General features: G+C 38.6%; 1 protein-coding gene across 2 annotated transcripts in view; it reads right to left on the minus strand.

Annotated features, from left to right (window-relative positions):
* The window catches only part of MTA1 (metastasis associated 1), an 87,116-nt gene that overhangs the window by 50,424 nt on the left and 20,333 nt on the right, over window positions 1–16,359 (minus strand). For both annotated transcript variants that reach the window (XM_075760227.1, XM_075760225.1), the window contains exons 3-6: window positions 14,709–14,802; window positions 6,770–6,896; window positions 6,532–6,595; window positions 428–545 (exon numbers count right to left, since the gene is read on the minus strand). In XM_075760227.1, the coding sequence (XP_075616342.1) occupies window positions 428–545; window positions 6,532–6,595; window positions 6,770–6,896; window positions 14,709–14,802 (403 nt within the window). The remainder of the gene's footprint in view (window positions 1–427; window positions 546–6,531; window positions 6,596–6,769; window positions 6,897–14,708; window positions 14,803–16,359) is intronic.

Raw genomic sequence — 16,359 nt, forward strand, 5'->3', positions numbered from 1 at the left:
CACCCAGCAATAACAGGCAAATTGATGAGGGGAAACATCATTTAACTGGCAGTAATTTGGGAGGGGCTCTTATAGGGAAGTGAAGCTTGATTAAAAACACAAAAGGCTTTACAGACACGATGGAAATTTGTGTTTCCCATGGAAATTCTGAAGTCTCTTAACAAAAAGAGTGCAAGCTGTGACAGAGCCAATTAATTCAATTTGTTTCAACAACTTTTATGATTTGGACAAACACCCACTTAGAGACTGGTTTGAGACATAACCGCATTCACTGGGCAACAGTTTCAGTCACCAACAAACCAGTCCATGGTTGTACACGTGACCTGGCAGCAAAACCTCCACCTCCCACATCTGTGCAGGGCGCGCACATAAAAGTGGCCTCATTCAACATGGCCTCTTGAAAATTTAAATAAACTATGGAAATTACCCTCTTTTAGTAAGTCTGTTATATCTGCCTGGTATCTGTTTCCGACTCGAATCTCTCCTTTATCAGCAAGTAGGGTCTTTTGTTGAGGATCGTATACTAGCGAATAAAAGAAGAAATCCTAAAAATAAAACAAGAGCAAAAAAAGTAAACAGTATTATTAGCTTTTAGCTTAGCAAGCTTTTACATTTTTAAGTTTGGTTTTACTACCTATATACAGAATTTTAAATTGGGTGAACAAACACTAAATGAACCACCAGTTTTAAAACCTTATGTTAAATGCTACCACTTTCTTCTATATTAGAAGTGCAACAGCTCTCCTCAAAAGCAGTCATTCCTTTAATACAGTCTTTGGAAGTTGAAGTGAACAAAGCTCTTCTTGCACAAACAAGGCTCAAGAAGGGCCAGAAGATAACTTAGTAGTATCAGCTGTTTTAGAACACAAAATTGCACTTTCCCATATACCAAGATAGCAGTACTAGATGCTAGTGACTTAATCTGCACAGAAATACTGGTACAAACTGAAGTGTAAACTTCAGACAGAGCATTACAGCTATACCAACGAAACACCCCACAGAGACATGAAGCCCCAGACAACTTCTGTGGCCTTTGCTGGACTTGCTCCAGTATGTCAACATCTGTCTCGTGCTGGGAGGCCTGAAGCCAGGCACAGCACCCCAGAAGTGATGCACAAGTGATGAGCTGAGGGGATGAATCCATGAATCCCTTCCCTCCATCTGCTCACTACACTCCTGCTAATATAGATCAGCATCCCTTCTCACAGGGATGCACTGCTGACCAACTTCTTGTCTGCCACCATCAAAGTTTAAATCACCATGTTTCCTTCTCCTCATTACTGGGAGGTGGGTAGAAGATTTGGCAGCAGCAGCAACTGCACAGTATAAGTAATTAAACTTTTCTGCATGGATAAGTACTTAGTTATAGTTACTGAGTCACATATCAGAGACCAGGTATGCTCGCTCCATCAAAGTATGGTGTGGGATATGAGGCAGGAAGAAGTCTGGTAGGACGTGAAATAACAGACCTTTTGTAATCTCTGTCCAGAACACCACTGTCACCAGGAAAAAGAAGTGTTTCTGAACAGAAACACAGGATGTGTGATGTGCCGTTTTTTACATCTCAGGTTTCTGGCTCATTTTCCTGTTCTTCATATTTCTGTGGCAATAGCAAGCACCCTGTTTAAGTACATCTTATTTCATGCTCACCTCATTTTCCCTTTCCCTATATTTGTCTGTGTCAATAGCATGCAACAAAAATTAGGACAAAACCAACATCAGTTTCAAGCCCTGTTCATCTTCACAAAGAGGTGGCAAGGAAAAAGATAGTCCCCCAACCTGTCATGCAAAGCCCAGAAAAGGAATAATCACTCTGAGTTTCCCCAATAACACGACAAAAATTCTGTGAAGCTAGGGCTTCAAGGGTACATATTAGTTCTGTTCCCCAGCCCCGTGCATTACAGACGTTAATCTAAGACTGATGCCATAGAGGTAAGGTCTCGCATGTTTTCTTGTATAATGAATCCAGCATCCAATTACAGAATTTAAGAGTGTTAAACATGGTAGCTCTATATTTTCTGCTCCAATTTTAATAAAAATCAGCATTTTCTCCAGGAAGAGATCGACATCTACGGAAAGGAAGAAAAAAGCCAAGAAAGCCAGGCAAACCTGCTTTGCTACCTAAGAAAGCTACTGCATAAAAAGGTATCATCTATACAGCATGGCACAAGAGGCAAGACAGGAACTCATACCTATGTCCTCCAGCAGGAAACGTGCCATTTCCCCACCATGAAAGCATGAACTCCAAAGGCAGGAACAATCTCATGTTATGTTGTGATAACAGGATAAAAGTCATAGCTAACACTTTGGTAAAACGCTGCTCCAACACCCGAGGAGGAACCTTGAACCCAAGGAAACGGCATGAAGCTGCAACAGGGGAAGTTTAGGTTGGATATCAGGAAAAGGTTCTTCACTGAGAGGGTGGTCAGGAACTGGAACAGGCTCCCCACTGAGCTTGACTGAGTTCAAGAAGCGTCTGGACAATGCTCTCAGTCATATGCTCTGATTCGGCTGGTCCCATGTGGAGCCAGGAGTTGGACTCGATGATCCTTATGGGTCCCTTCCAAATCAGGATATTCTATGAACACCCAGCCAAGTGAACTGGAAGGGCTGTGGTTAGGTTTGGGGTGGGGGGGATTCAGTTACATCCTAAGTGAATGACATTTTTGACAGAACTGACTCCTACTCCCACAGGCACCAGAGCCAATGTACATCACGCTACCAACAGAAGGGAGACTCAGAGTATATGAAAACTCATTTATATTATAGCTGTGTAAATAAATCTGTGTCTCTTGCTCCCTGACATAAACAAAGTTCAAGATACTACAATATTTTGAGGATGCATTGTTGCATAAATAAAACATAGGAAAAGGTTTTTGTCTCACAAGCTTCCATGTTATAAATATAGTATTTTATTTTTTCCAGCTCCAAAATACCTAGCTGTAGGACAAAGTATATGCAATGCAACATTAATGCTTTTCAGGCACACTGCCCAGCAAATGCACAAACCAAACACTGTAGTATAACAACACAGTGGGCCCCAAGGAAGGCCAATTCTACAGGAGATTTCTTAACACAGTCTTTCTTGGCCAGGGAAAGTCAGTCATCATGGAAGGAGTTTCTCCCATGGTATTTGACTGTTAGATGCCCTACTGCTTCTCTTTTATAGATTATCACTACGAATTTTCTCTACAAAATAAAATCCATCCTTCTCTACCACTCTCAGGCCATCTTTTATGTCTTCTCCAGTTTTGTCTTGGATCAAGCAGGTTCAATGAAAGAACTAAAAGCATCAGAGAAAATTGGAAGTTTAGATGCTTAAGCGTGAATACAAGACAGACTGTAATCACCAGAGGTAACACAACACCACTACCATCTTTGTCCATAGAAACATGAAATTCAGCTCATGCAAAGTGAGTGACATTTCTGAAAACATTAATAATAAATGTCAGTTTAGTACCAATGCAAACTATAGTCTAAGGAACACAGCAGATCCTTGTATACTCTGAAGCGCATATGAAGTCTTGATCATCACTATGTGATAAGAATGATTTTTCAGAAGAGTGACATTCACAACAAAATAACATAGCTCTTCAAAATCCTCCATGTTTATTTTAGCTGTCAAAAAAATGTATGTTGAGTTTTAGCAGTGAAGAAAAACAAAGGTTTTCTCTTTTAATTTCACATCCCAGAAAACATCCAACATTTTTGGAAAAATTAAAATGACCTGCCAAGAGTTAAAATTAAACCATGACTTTCTACTTCTCCAACGTGTTATACAGACACATATGCTCAGAGCTTCCCTACCCAAACCCCTAAACTACCCGTAGCCATAGCCAAGAACCAAAGCCACTAAAAAACTACAGAAGAACTGGAAAAAGAAAAAAGGCTCAAAGTGAAAGTACAGTACCAAAATAGCAGTTAGTTCATTACAGCTTGCAAACTTACTTTCATAAAGTCAGCCTGGGTGAAAGGGGGGGAATATATTTAACTACATGGCATTTAATTTTTTTGGGGGGGTACCAAAATGTCAGACATCTACCCAGCAGGCAAAATTCGCACAAGCCTCTGGATATATCTTAGCAGAGCAGTAAAATACATGGTACATATAAAATAGTTTCCTGCAGAACAAGGAAATCTAATGCTTTTGCCATAACTGGCTATGTCCTTCTCATGAGCTCCCTGGGAATTCAGTATCCACAGGAAATTCAGGTTTTCCAGTTGCTTTTTTTCTTTTTCTTCCTATTCCTCGCTCCTGTTCCACACCCAATTTTGCCAGTAAAAAGTCACTGCTGATCCCCGTTCAGCTCCCCCTCTGAATGTAACAGAGCTTCCTGGGGAAGACGACAGAGAGAGGGTGGAAGGAGGAAAACAGAGATAACACAAATGTAATTTTGCTATGCTTACTATCTTCCTAAAATATTCTGTTTGCATGTTTAACCTCCTTTGAGGCAGACAGTCTTCAGCTGAAAACCTACTTTCAGTGGTCATAACATACAAGAAATCAAATGACAGATTCCCTTGAACTGCTTAGGCTTTATTGACAGAAGCCATGTTAAAAACAAACAAAACATTTTGAAAGCAAAGAACAGATTCAAAACAAGGGAGGGGAAAAAGAAGAAACAGTTCAAAACAATACCATCCAGTGCTAGGAATTTACCAAGCAACAACTATCTCCTTTTCTTAATCTCTTTTCCCTCCACCCAAGCACATTTCTGTTCCTGAGCTTTTAATTTCTTTACCATCTGTCCAAGTTAGTTTGCACCACAGCAAAATACTGTGCTAAGTGACAGGATACATTCAGGGAACTCTCTTATTCTGTGAAATCTCTAGGTGCCTGCTCAGTTTTAAAAATAACCTGCATCACTCATCTTGCATTTTGAAGAGTTCAAAAGGATGAAAAAGAGAAATCTTTTTAGTCCTACATCTGCAACTGAGCTGTTGCATGATTAGAGAAAGGCAGTTCCCTTCTCTGTCTCAATGCACCTACCTGTAACATCAGTGATAATAAAAATGCGTTGGGAGCAATCAAGAACAAATACTACTTAAAAGCTGGGTACTAGTAAATCTAAATTAAGTTCAGTTTGATTAACTTTTGCTTTCCAATTGGCATATCCTAGGCTGCTAGCTGGTAACAAGCATTTCTGAATACAACGGCCCTTGTTTGATGCGCTGCCATTTGGCAGCCCTGAGCAGACTCGACATGTTTTTGGTTTCGCATTCCAAAGAGAAACACGACTATTTAATCCCTGTGCTTTGTTTAAAATTCTCTTAAACTAGAGTATCAGATTAGAATTAATCTTATGCTTAAATAAATACTAAAGAAAGCTAAAAAAGCATTAAAAAAAAAAAAGCCCAACTATGACACAGACTACAGAATGCTCCTTGCAAAAAATGACCTGTTTTATCCTTGTTTCTTAAAGGCTGGTAATGACCATTACCCTACTAGTTTTAATTACAAGATTTCCTCTTATATAACATTTTAATGTTTAAAATGCAAATGTAATGCTTGCAGATGTATTCAAATAATAACACACTGATATTGTTTGCTAATCTCCCAAAGTAAAGCTTCCAGATTGTCAAATTCCAAGAGTGTCTAACCCAGCTGGCAGCCAGAGGTCTAGCCACAATTAAAGGTATATAAATATATTTAAAAGAATTACAATTGTAGCTTTAAAAAGCCCAAAACATCTGAAAAAGTAAACCCCAAGATTTATATTCTGAATGGTGATTAACAGTGCAACACAATTCCATTTCAAGTGTTCAGTTTGAGGTACCTTTTAATAGCCAGATCGTGAAAATTTCTGCAGGACTTAGAGTTAACTGACGAGTAGTTTTTCAAGGACCTAAGTGTCTGTGGTGGCATATGAAGACTACAGGTAAACAACGGTGAACTCAAAAAACTGGGACCTAAGCTCCTCAGAAATCTAAGAAGAGATCAAGCTTAAACCATATTAACATAAATCTGTAAGATTTCAGGATAAAGCAAATATATCTTTCCATACCTGGAAGTGTTTAAGACCAGGCTGGATGAGGCTTTCGGCAACGTGGTCTAGTAGAGGGTGTCCCTGCCTGCAGCAGGGGGGTTGGAACTAGATGATCTTTGAGGTCCCTTCCAACCCAAACCATTCCATGATTCTATACAGAAATACAGCTTGCTGGCTTTCTCTCTTTTCACATTTACTTCGTCTTCCACCCTGCCTTGCCTGGGGCATAAGCCTCCAGGTTTGAACTTTCAGACTGCCAGGCTGATGAGCAAGTAGGGCTCTTTCCAGGAGAGGCAGCTTACTGTCACAAGGATGTAAACAGTAGCTCTGGCCTCTAGATCCACAAAGTTCTACATCAGAACAAAAGTTGTATGGAGCCTAAAGCTTCATACAAAGCCTAAAGCTTCCCACTGTCAAAGCCCATACAGTATATGTAGAAATGAAAGAATGACCTTATTTTTAGAAAACCTGTGAAAAGCCACCAATCCTAAAATGTGCCAGAATAAACTGTTCATGCTTGACAATTCACAAAATGGGTTCATACCTCCCGTTCCAGATACGATTTAAGGGATTCTGTCTCGTTTAACAGAGTAACGCTGCATTTGCCTCTAAAAAGAAAGAAATACATTATATGAAAAACATCTTAAATGCTCATGTGATTTACAAGATGGTATTACTGAAGTTGTACACAGAATTTCATCTTATATTGAAGAATATTTGAATAATAACGATGGTGCCACTTGGTTTTCAAACAAAAAGCACTGGAAGAAAGTAGTCATTACCTAATGTGTGTGGCTGGCAGAGATTCCAGCTGTCGCGAGAGAAACAACTCACGATGTCGTAGCTGATGCTTCTGTTTTTCTGGTAAATCAACCATTTCTGGATTTTCCATCTCTTCTTCCATTTCTCCTAGTTATAAAGAGACAAAATTGATCATCGAGAACAGAGCAAGTATTGATTCTGGGCCAATCAGGATGAGCTGTTCTAAAATCTTTGCTAAATAATGCATATTATTTAGATGAAATCTAATTTCATCTGAATCCTCACATTTCAGCCAACTGAACAATTAGATAATTAGTATAGATCCTATGAAGAATTGTTATTTATTCACCACTGGGATCAAAGCATTCCAAGTACACACAAGGTCACACTGGCTCTCCAAGCTGAAAGCCACACAAATCTGCTACCAACAGACAGGCTCTGAAGAGAGCAGCTCTTGGAGACCATCACTGCACCGTTGGCTTCATCGGGAAGGAGCTGACGCATGATGAGCAAGGTAGTAAAAGCGAAGTCTGCCCTTTCTGCCAGGCATCAGCTATCTTAGACCCTTACTCCTCTTTCAGGATATCACAGACTGTCCCATCCCGACTTCAACAGCTTCTGCTAGAAATGCCCATTGAAAACGTTAGTTTATTTATTTAGTGTATTTTAGTTTCTCCACTAGATTACAGTCACAAGATTAACTGGAATGTAACCAAGTGCCTGAGGCCTGTCTTGTAACCAGCCCTACCACATCACACTCATTCAACTGTTGGCAACACTGCTGCATTTCAAAATCTTGCTTTATTCTGCAGTCAGGATCCACCATCTCTGGCTTTGAGCTATCCAATCTCCATCCAACCAGTTTTTAAATGAATGCCAAAGTAAATATATGAAATCACATCCACACCGATACACAACTGATCCAAAACATCTCTAGGCATCGTTTTTGTAAGAAATAAATTATTAGTATGTTTTGTGCTCATTAGCAAGTATCCTGTCAATTATGCAAGATAAACCTGCAGAAAGCAAAATACTCCAAGAAAGCTGCAAAGCTTCTCTGCGATGAAGGACCATGAAAGAAAGTATCATTTTTTCCTTCCCTGCAAGGGAAGGCAGTTACTGTATTTTCCAAAACCACGGGAAAAGTTTCCCAGACTGTAGCAGAATAAGCTGTAAAGTCTCATACATGAATAGCAAAACTCTAATTTTATGGCAGCAGTACTCTTTTAAAGAGTAGACTTACGCCTGCAGCTTAATTCAACAGTTGTTGCCAAGAAACATTTTTAGTCAGAAACACATACAGGCACAGTTATGATTGATATACCCTTAAGATTAGTTAACTATAATCCTCATTATCTCAAAAGAAAGCAAACAGAAAGGAGAGATCTCCATTTTATAAAATACTAAAATTGCATTTAGTTTTAAATAGGCTACCATTATGCCAAAGGGGGTGACAAAAAAATATGTACCCTTCAGGTTCCCCGCAATTTATCACTGTTTTACTGTCCTGGAAAAAAGATTTGTGGTTTATATGCCCCTCAGGTAAGCTGCTCCAGCAAGGAAGGAAAAAAAAATAGTAGCATAATTAAACCAGACTGCAACACAGAATAGCTCTTGCACCATATGAGCTGTTAAGTATACAGCATCATGCACTTATATTTTAATATTTTCCCAGGAACTAGAACACCAAATTTACATTTGTGCCACAGTTTCATGGTTCTGCAACTTATTTACTGAAGTGGATTCTGTTTTAGTTGAAAATTAATATTGTGGCTGCTGACCTACACTATAAATATACCAGCAGCCATCCACAAACAAGTCAGCAAGTTCCAAGCTAGCTTGCCTAAAAACCGAAGGATACACAAATTAAAAGGCAGTTATGCCTGCATTTACAACAGTTTTTGGAGAATGAGAGGAGTGCACTGTATAATGCAGGAAAAATACTGTAAGAAGCAACCTAAAATACTTAGTATCTTCAGCGTATTTAATAGCCTAGAGCTTTTAAAAATTACATTTTTTTAAAAAAATATTTAACCACCATGTGCCAATCAAATCTACAAAGTGAAACCACCCAGTACAACCAAGCTCATCTCGGGAACCGCATCCCTTTAGCTAGGCTCATCTTCCAACTAGTGTTTTATTTATGTGTCTAGCTCTTGTAATAAAATAAGGAAGGTGGGAAGCACATATTTTCTTCTTATGCCAGCTCTGCTATGCACAGCCTTTCAAAATAAAAAGGCATATTTTAAAAAACCCCAGACATTTCTACAGGTAACAAACAACTCCCCTCTCTCCACAGCTGTAAAATTGTCATCATTCCTGAAGACAGAGGTAGGAATATTCCAAGAAATAATAAACAAACAAATCTAATCAAGTATCTTCCCTCCTTTTCCACAGCCATGATTTAGTACCAAAGAGAATGAACCTGGCAAATGCATTTGGAACCAAGGGAAGGAAGAGAGAATACATGGCTGGATCCAGCACAGGAACCTCCCTGTCTCCCTGAAGTCATGCAAAAGCAGCTTTGACAAAAGCCGTAACTAATACCACCTCATCACCTGTGTGCAGAAGGCAAAGGCTTAAAGTCAGACTGTAAACCACAACAGGGGCTGGCCCAGCCTCAGGTTCCAGGACAAGCCTGACACATCTGCGCTTCACCCTCCTATAGCTCAAGCACTCAAGCTCTAAGCGAAGCAGACTTCATCCTTGAGAATGGTGGCCCCTGAGAATTAAGGACCATAGTCTTTAAAAATATCCAAAAAACCCCATATGTTTTTAGATACATTAAAAAAATGAAAAATCTTTTCAGAAAGATTTGCCTGCATTTATGACAGTACTACAGAATAAGTGGTATGAGAATACAGTAGGTGCAGTATATTGGGACTTCAGTGCTCTCATAAAGCCTTACTTCAAAATTAATCTCTCTGCTTGATAGATGTGCTCATGCAGATTTAAAACTAAACATTTAGTCTTAATACAAATAGTAATATATCAGCTATGCAGAAGTAGCCAGTGGAATGCTGCAAGGAGTGTATTAGATTAAGTATTATTTGATATTTGATGACAGAATCATTAATAGCACATTAACAAAGCTTGAAGACTTATATTGGGGGAAAAAAGACAGGCAGATTGGACACAAACAGCCAGACTCAGGTGAAAGCTAACATGTATGAGGAAAAATAATTAGAAAGAGTAAACTTTGACTTGGCAGGAGAAACCCAAGAGGCAGTAATTGTAATTTAAAATGGCTGGGTGTGTGAGATGCGAAATTAAACATCAATATTTGCTAGACACTATAAAGAATAGCAATTTGCTATAGATCATATTGGGCTCTCTACAACATCAGAGGTGGAAAGCACCAGCCCTTTCTCTGCAGGCTGGGTGTTGTACAAGCAGCTACACGGCAGAATTCAGAAATGCACAAAGGCAAACAAGATACAGACATTAGGTGAGAGAGCACACTCGGATGTCCACCTTGGGAGACAGTCTGTAGTAACAGAAGAATTAGAATCATAGAATGGTTTGGGTTGGAAGGGACCTTTAAAGGTCGTCTAGTCCCTGCAGTAAGCAGGGACATCTTCAACTAGATCAGGTTGCTCAGAGCCCCGTCCAGCCTGACCTTGAATGTTTCCAGGGATGGGGCATCCACAGCTTCTCTGGGCAACCTGTGCCAGTGTTTCACCACCCTCATTGTAAAATATTTCTTCCTTGTATCTAGTCTAAATCTGCCCTCTTTTAGTTTAAAACCATTATCTCATGTCCTACCAAAAGAGGCTACTTTACATCCTACTAAAAAGTCTGTCCCCATCTTTCTTGTAGGCCCCTTCAGGTACTGGAAGGCTGCTATAATGTCTCCCCAGAGCCTTCTCTTCTCCAGGCTGAACATTATAGAAGTGTTGCGCTTGAAGAAATGAACAGTACAACACCACATCCCTTCTCCCTGGTTCAGTTTCAAATGGTCTATATTAAGTCTCAGCCTTATTAACTTTCTCTCTATCAAAACCCAGACATTGATTCATAGCTATAGAAAATACAGTGAAAGTTTTTAACAAATAGAAATCCTTATACCTTGACACTTGAGAAGGAGCTTGCCACATTATCAAGACATCTCACTACGATCCCATCCAAAACTTCTTGTGATCATCTTTTGCAGCCATGGCCACAGAGCAAACAGACACTGTTTTGGACACCAAGCATATCTTTCCTCATTACACCACCCCCAAAAGAGAAAAACTCCAGTTTCCTCCTCTCAGTAACAGAGCCAGAAGTGTCACTAGTGGATTAATGAATTTGCTCTTAAATCTGCATGCGTGGTGTTGGAGAGAAAATGCAGGAGAAGAGGAATAAAATGGAAGAAATAAATAAAAATAAAAAAAACTTATTTCTGAAGCTATTGTCAAACTGCATTTACACTGCTGTTAGCTAAAATAAAAAAAACCCTCCAAACTTAATAGACCTCCTACCTGTGTAGGCACACAGGTCTCATGCAACTCATGGACTGATTGAGTCATGATACCTCACCGCTGCAAGACATTTATTTTTAGAGGCTTTGGCACTTACAAAACCATGCTGCCATGTGTGCTTGGCACCTGAACATCAGCTGCTGAAAGCTAACCACAAACCTGTCAGACCGGCCAGCACTAACTACTCAGTTCCTCAACCACTACCAACTAGTCACTCATCGTTTTACAAATCAGGATAAATGCTTTTAATGAAGCAAAAACTGTGGTCATAAGACAGATCATAAGTAGCTGGGGGTGGGTGGTTAGAAGCAGAGACAAGAGGTTGTGTTCCTGCTCTTGGGAATATTTACTTAATTATATAAGAAACTACATAAGACGTTATATACAAACTATATAGGAAGAAAATATATAGTCACAGCATCCAACAGTAGCTTGAGGAGCAAATCAACTTTCTCACTTCTCTTCCATCGAGTTCTGCCTGCAATCTTGTTTGCATACAACATCTTAAACCACTCCAAAGTCTCTGGGTAAGAACATTAAATAGTCTTCTACTGGTGAAGCAGGTTCATTTCAGAAACAGTGGAGAAATTCCCTAGAATAATTTGTGAGGTGATTAAAGAGGCTTATGAATAAAAAGTGCTAACAATGTATGGAAGCCATTATAAGGCTGAAAGATTTATAGGGCAGCCCAGACAAGCTTTATATCATACGATAAAAATAGTAAGATCACAGATCAAATCCAAGAATCAGGTTGCATACATCAGGTACTAATTTGCAGTCACCAACTACAGAATAAGGTGCTTCCAACTGATTTCTCTTTATAAAAAGAGTTATGAGAAAAGACAACATCTCAGACTTGTCTCTTTCAGTTATCTGATGGATTATACAAACTAAAGCATAAGGAGTTGGTTTGGTTTTTTTTTTTTTAAAAACTTTGCAACATTCATTTCACAATCACATCTTTTTCCTTCCTTTATTGGAAGTGAGAAAAAAAAATATTACATAACATACATATACTTTTTCCATTCATGTTCTGGCCATATCTTTCCATTACTTGGCACTCTGACTGCATTGATCTCAACAGTAGGTCTAAAATAAAGGCATCTTAAACAGAAGACTGTGTGAATCCAGAAACGTCTGCAGTCAGAAAGCTCCATTAATCAGCGGAACAAAGGCAGTTAAAAGATCAGCGATGCAGATACGTACATCTACTGCAAATGCATCAAAATGAGGCAACAGGAGACTTTATGGAAATGAACTCAAAGTCAGTGACAGTGCTGAGTATCTGTACGAGAATCTTAACATCCACAAAATTTAATTTCATTATATTGTGCAGGATGCAGATATTTTTTTCAGAGTAAAGAACTAATGGCTGTCCAAAAGCTTAATTTTACTCTCTTCTCCCTCCTTAAGAGGAACGGAAGCCACACAACAGCACGTCTATCTAAATAAATGGAAGTCATTTAGTAGCAATTTTATTCTGCACCAGAAAGAAACATACTGGGAAAGTGTTAGTTACTAATGAAATTTACACTAAGAGGCAGCCTCAGTTGTCTCTGGTGGCTCCATTAATAGGATTGTGCTATAGAAGAATTTTCCTGTCTTTCAAACACATATGAACAATGAATTATTTGTTTGGATTTTTTTTAAAAAAAGAAACTTCTTAAATTTCTTATCACAAAAAGAAATCAGCCTTCGCAGGTTCAAAGAGCATTTATATGGGTTCAAATATTTTTCATTTTCAGCCTCAGACATGCCTTTCTTTGAATCATTCTTACCTGCTTCCTTTGCTAAATCTAGAGAAGTGAGACACAGAGGAAGGAATCAATAATCATGTTTATGGTGAAGCTCCTATTAAGCTTCAGTATTTTTGGATAAAATGAGTACTGCTGCACTGAAGAGATATCAAAACAGCTTTGCTTGCTACCACAATTCTGCAATACAGCCAAATCTCATCTCAATGCCAGATCACTTCTTCCAAGGTATAGTTGCAATGGAGGGACTTATTTGGGCTTACAACAGCAAGTACTCGAATTTTAATAAGGGGCTAGTTTTGCTGCCTGTTTTCCTCAATGGCACTACAGCACTGAGAAGACAGCAAGACATTATATTCATTGTTAAAACTGAATATCTGATTTAATCCCCATGCAGTACAGCTATGTAGATCTGTATTACATATACATCACAGTCTATTCATATATACACCAAGAAGCACATTAAAAGACAATGATGCTTGGCAGCTAAATCATAATTTTGACATGCCCAGATCCGATTGCTTCTTTTTCATTTATGTATGTGCCTACAGGAAAGCCTTAAATTACAAGGATTGATATGGCTGTCCGTGCTTTTTGCTAAATTTTAAGCAATCTTAACAGCTACATCTCACATACTTAACTGTTTACAAGAAAAAACAGTTTAGTAAGTCCACCTGCTTACTCTTTTTCTCCCTTTAAACACATCAGCTTTGGTAATTGTTTTGTTAGTACTGCGTCCATCACCTTGCAAAGATGGGACGAGAGGCATGCTGAACTGGCAGACAAAGGTGTAATGAACCTAAATCTAATCCTCACTGGCAACTAGAATGGAGTCCAACAGGCTGGAAGTACCCCAGATAAAGTGCCCGACATCATGTAATATGTTGCGCTATTTCTCCCCCTGGAGATGCATGCTCCCCTTGAGAGCCAGCTAGTACATCACACTCACCCCCTTCTGAGTTTAGAATGCACAGATCTACAGCAGCCTCTCAGCTATTTTATCTGCTTTTTTTAAAAAACTGATTTTTTTTTGCAGTATCTTACCTTACAGATTTATATAGACAAACATCTATACTGACACATAACTATTTTTTGTATCACTTTTTAGAATTTTAAAATGGTTTCTATAATTGAAAGAGAATTGCAACACTAAATTTTTGTTTAGAAATAAGCTGGAAGTATTCAAAATAGTGATATGTCCTCAAATTCAGTGCTTGTAAAATGTATTTACTGAACATGTTCAGACAAAAGCTATGTCACTACAAGAATTCCTGTTAGCCAAGTTTCAAGCTGACCATGTATCAAAGTCAGTTTCCTGTGATCAGACTATTTGATTTACTGATAAAGTTTTGAGGATTTTTTTTTTAATCTGCTAATCAAACAGAATCATTCATAAGAAGTAATATGAGACAGGGAGAATACTTTCCCTCATCCCAAAAATTAAGAAATTCACTTCTGTGAAGCAAATAAGACACCTTTACTCAGTCCTAATTGAAAACTTCTGTCCTGTCCCTACCATAACCAAACAATACACCAAATGAGGTTTTAAAAAGTTTAAAGGGTGAGCAAGAGAGATAAAGAGGAAACAAAAGTCAGCCAAACAAGTAATGCAATTTGCTGAAGATGAATACAGGAAAAGGATATTTAAAAATAATAATATTGATTCTTGTAACTGCAATATCAAAGTTCTATCCAAGTTTGGCAATTTTGTGTAGAAGTAATTTGAACACAAACAAGCTTACTTGCATGTTTGTCTGCCAGTACAATAAGCGTGCTTGATATGTCTCTTCTTCTGTAGAAACATACCACCTTTGCTTCCACGTTTCCATTAGCAGTCTGAAACAGGAAAAGAGAAAAAGAAAAAAAAGAGCACAAATCAAGAACTGAACTGTACGCACCAAACTAGAAAACTTCATAATTTGGAATATGTAGCACAAGAGCTACATAGCATCACATTTTAGCACCCTTCAGCTGCACACGCTATATCCAACAAGCTCTGGTGCGATCCATTCCGGGGTAAGGACACGGTTTGGCCCTTCCCTCCTAACTGTTTCTGCAGGATCACCATTTTTAGCAGTTACAGATGTTTCAAGGGGTGAGAAAAAACACTTACCTGCAGTTACAACATATTAACAAGCCACTTTGCTACTTTTTAGGTGGTGCCTACATTTAGTAGAATTTCAAAAGCATCTTTAAAATCATAATAAAAATAACTGTGAAATGTAACAACAGAATTCAGGTTTAGGCTGTTCTCCAAACTCTGTAGGACAGTAAGAAAGCAAGAAAGAACCCAGCCATTATTGCCTTTACAAAAGAAATCACTTAAGGCTTTCTTTCTCTGACAGCACTGGTGAGCCAAACAATGACTAACACAAAAAAAATTCATTCCAAAAGGAGAACCAGAGAAGCTGCACCAGGCAATAAACTCTACACCAGTGACAACATACAAAAAGTCTGAATTTTTGAAAGGTTTGGAATTTTTTTCTTAAAACTCTTACAATGAGGTAGATGATGAATCTCTGGTAAGATAGTACCTGCCAACTGTGAAACTGGCTTTATACAAACTCTAGGGGACTTACTCTGGTTTGTAACAGCCCCAGCCAATCTACTGTCTCTAAAATAAATCAACCAATAATGAAAACGTATCTGAAAAGAGCTGTATCCTACTAGTGAAGAGTCCTTGAAAACCATAATGATGGCATGCAGTTTAAGAAACTAGAAGACTAAGATACAAATTCCCCTCCAGGAAGTCTACAAAAAATGTTGTGGACCAGCAGTCTGTCCACAAGGAAACAAAATAAAACCTGATATACATGCTTGTTGCTAAGATGTGAATGGAGGCAAAGCTTCATCTTTTCTAATACCAGTTTTCCTAATACAAAGAAAAAAATCAGACAATACATACATGCTCAAATATTTCCCCTTGCAGCCTAACAGTTTTTGGTGCAGAGCCTGTAGAATTTCTATCCTTTTCTGCTAAATAATTCAGAACTTTAAATTTTGAGGAAGTACAATACAAAGCCAGGAGCCATCTTGTTAAAACACAGACAGCTACAACGTAGAATTATCTACTTGATTTAATTGCCTGGGCTTTATTTAGACTCAGTGAAAAAAGGCAACACAAGATATATGATTCATTTCAACCTGAAAGACCCATTTCAAAGAGTAGGTCAGAGAGATGACAGCTCAAGCAAGAGTTACACTAAGATGAGAGCTCTTAGAGGCTGAACGAGGCAGGGGGGAACACAAAAAGGGAAAATAAGAGGAGAAAACAACACTTTTCTAGGAAGCGATCAACAAATCTGCACCCTGTAACTGATGGAAGACAGCTATTGATATCTCATGGCCTTGGACCCACTGGGAATATTTTAGGAACTCAGTCTTGTTTCCTTA

The sequence above is a fragment of the Balearica regulorum genome, chromosome 8, assembly GCF_011004875.1.
Source record: "Balearica regulorum gibbericeps isolate bBalReg1 chromosome 8, bBalReg1.pri, whole genome shotgun sequence".
NCBI lineage: Eukaryota > Metazoa > Chordata > Aves > Gruiformes > Gruidae > Balearica > Balearica regulorum.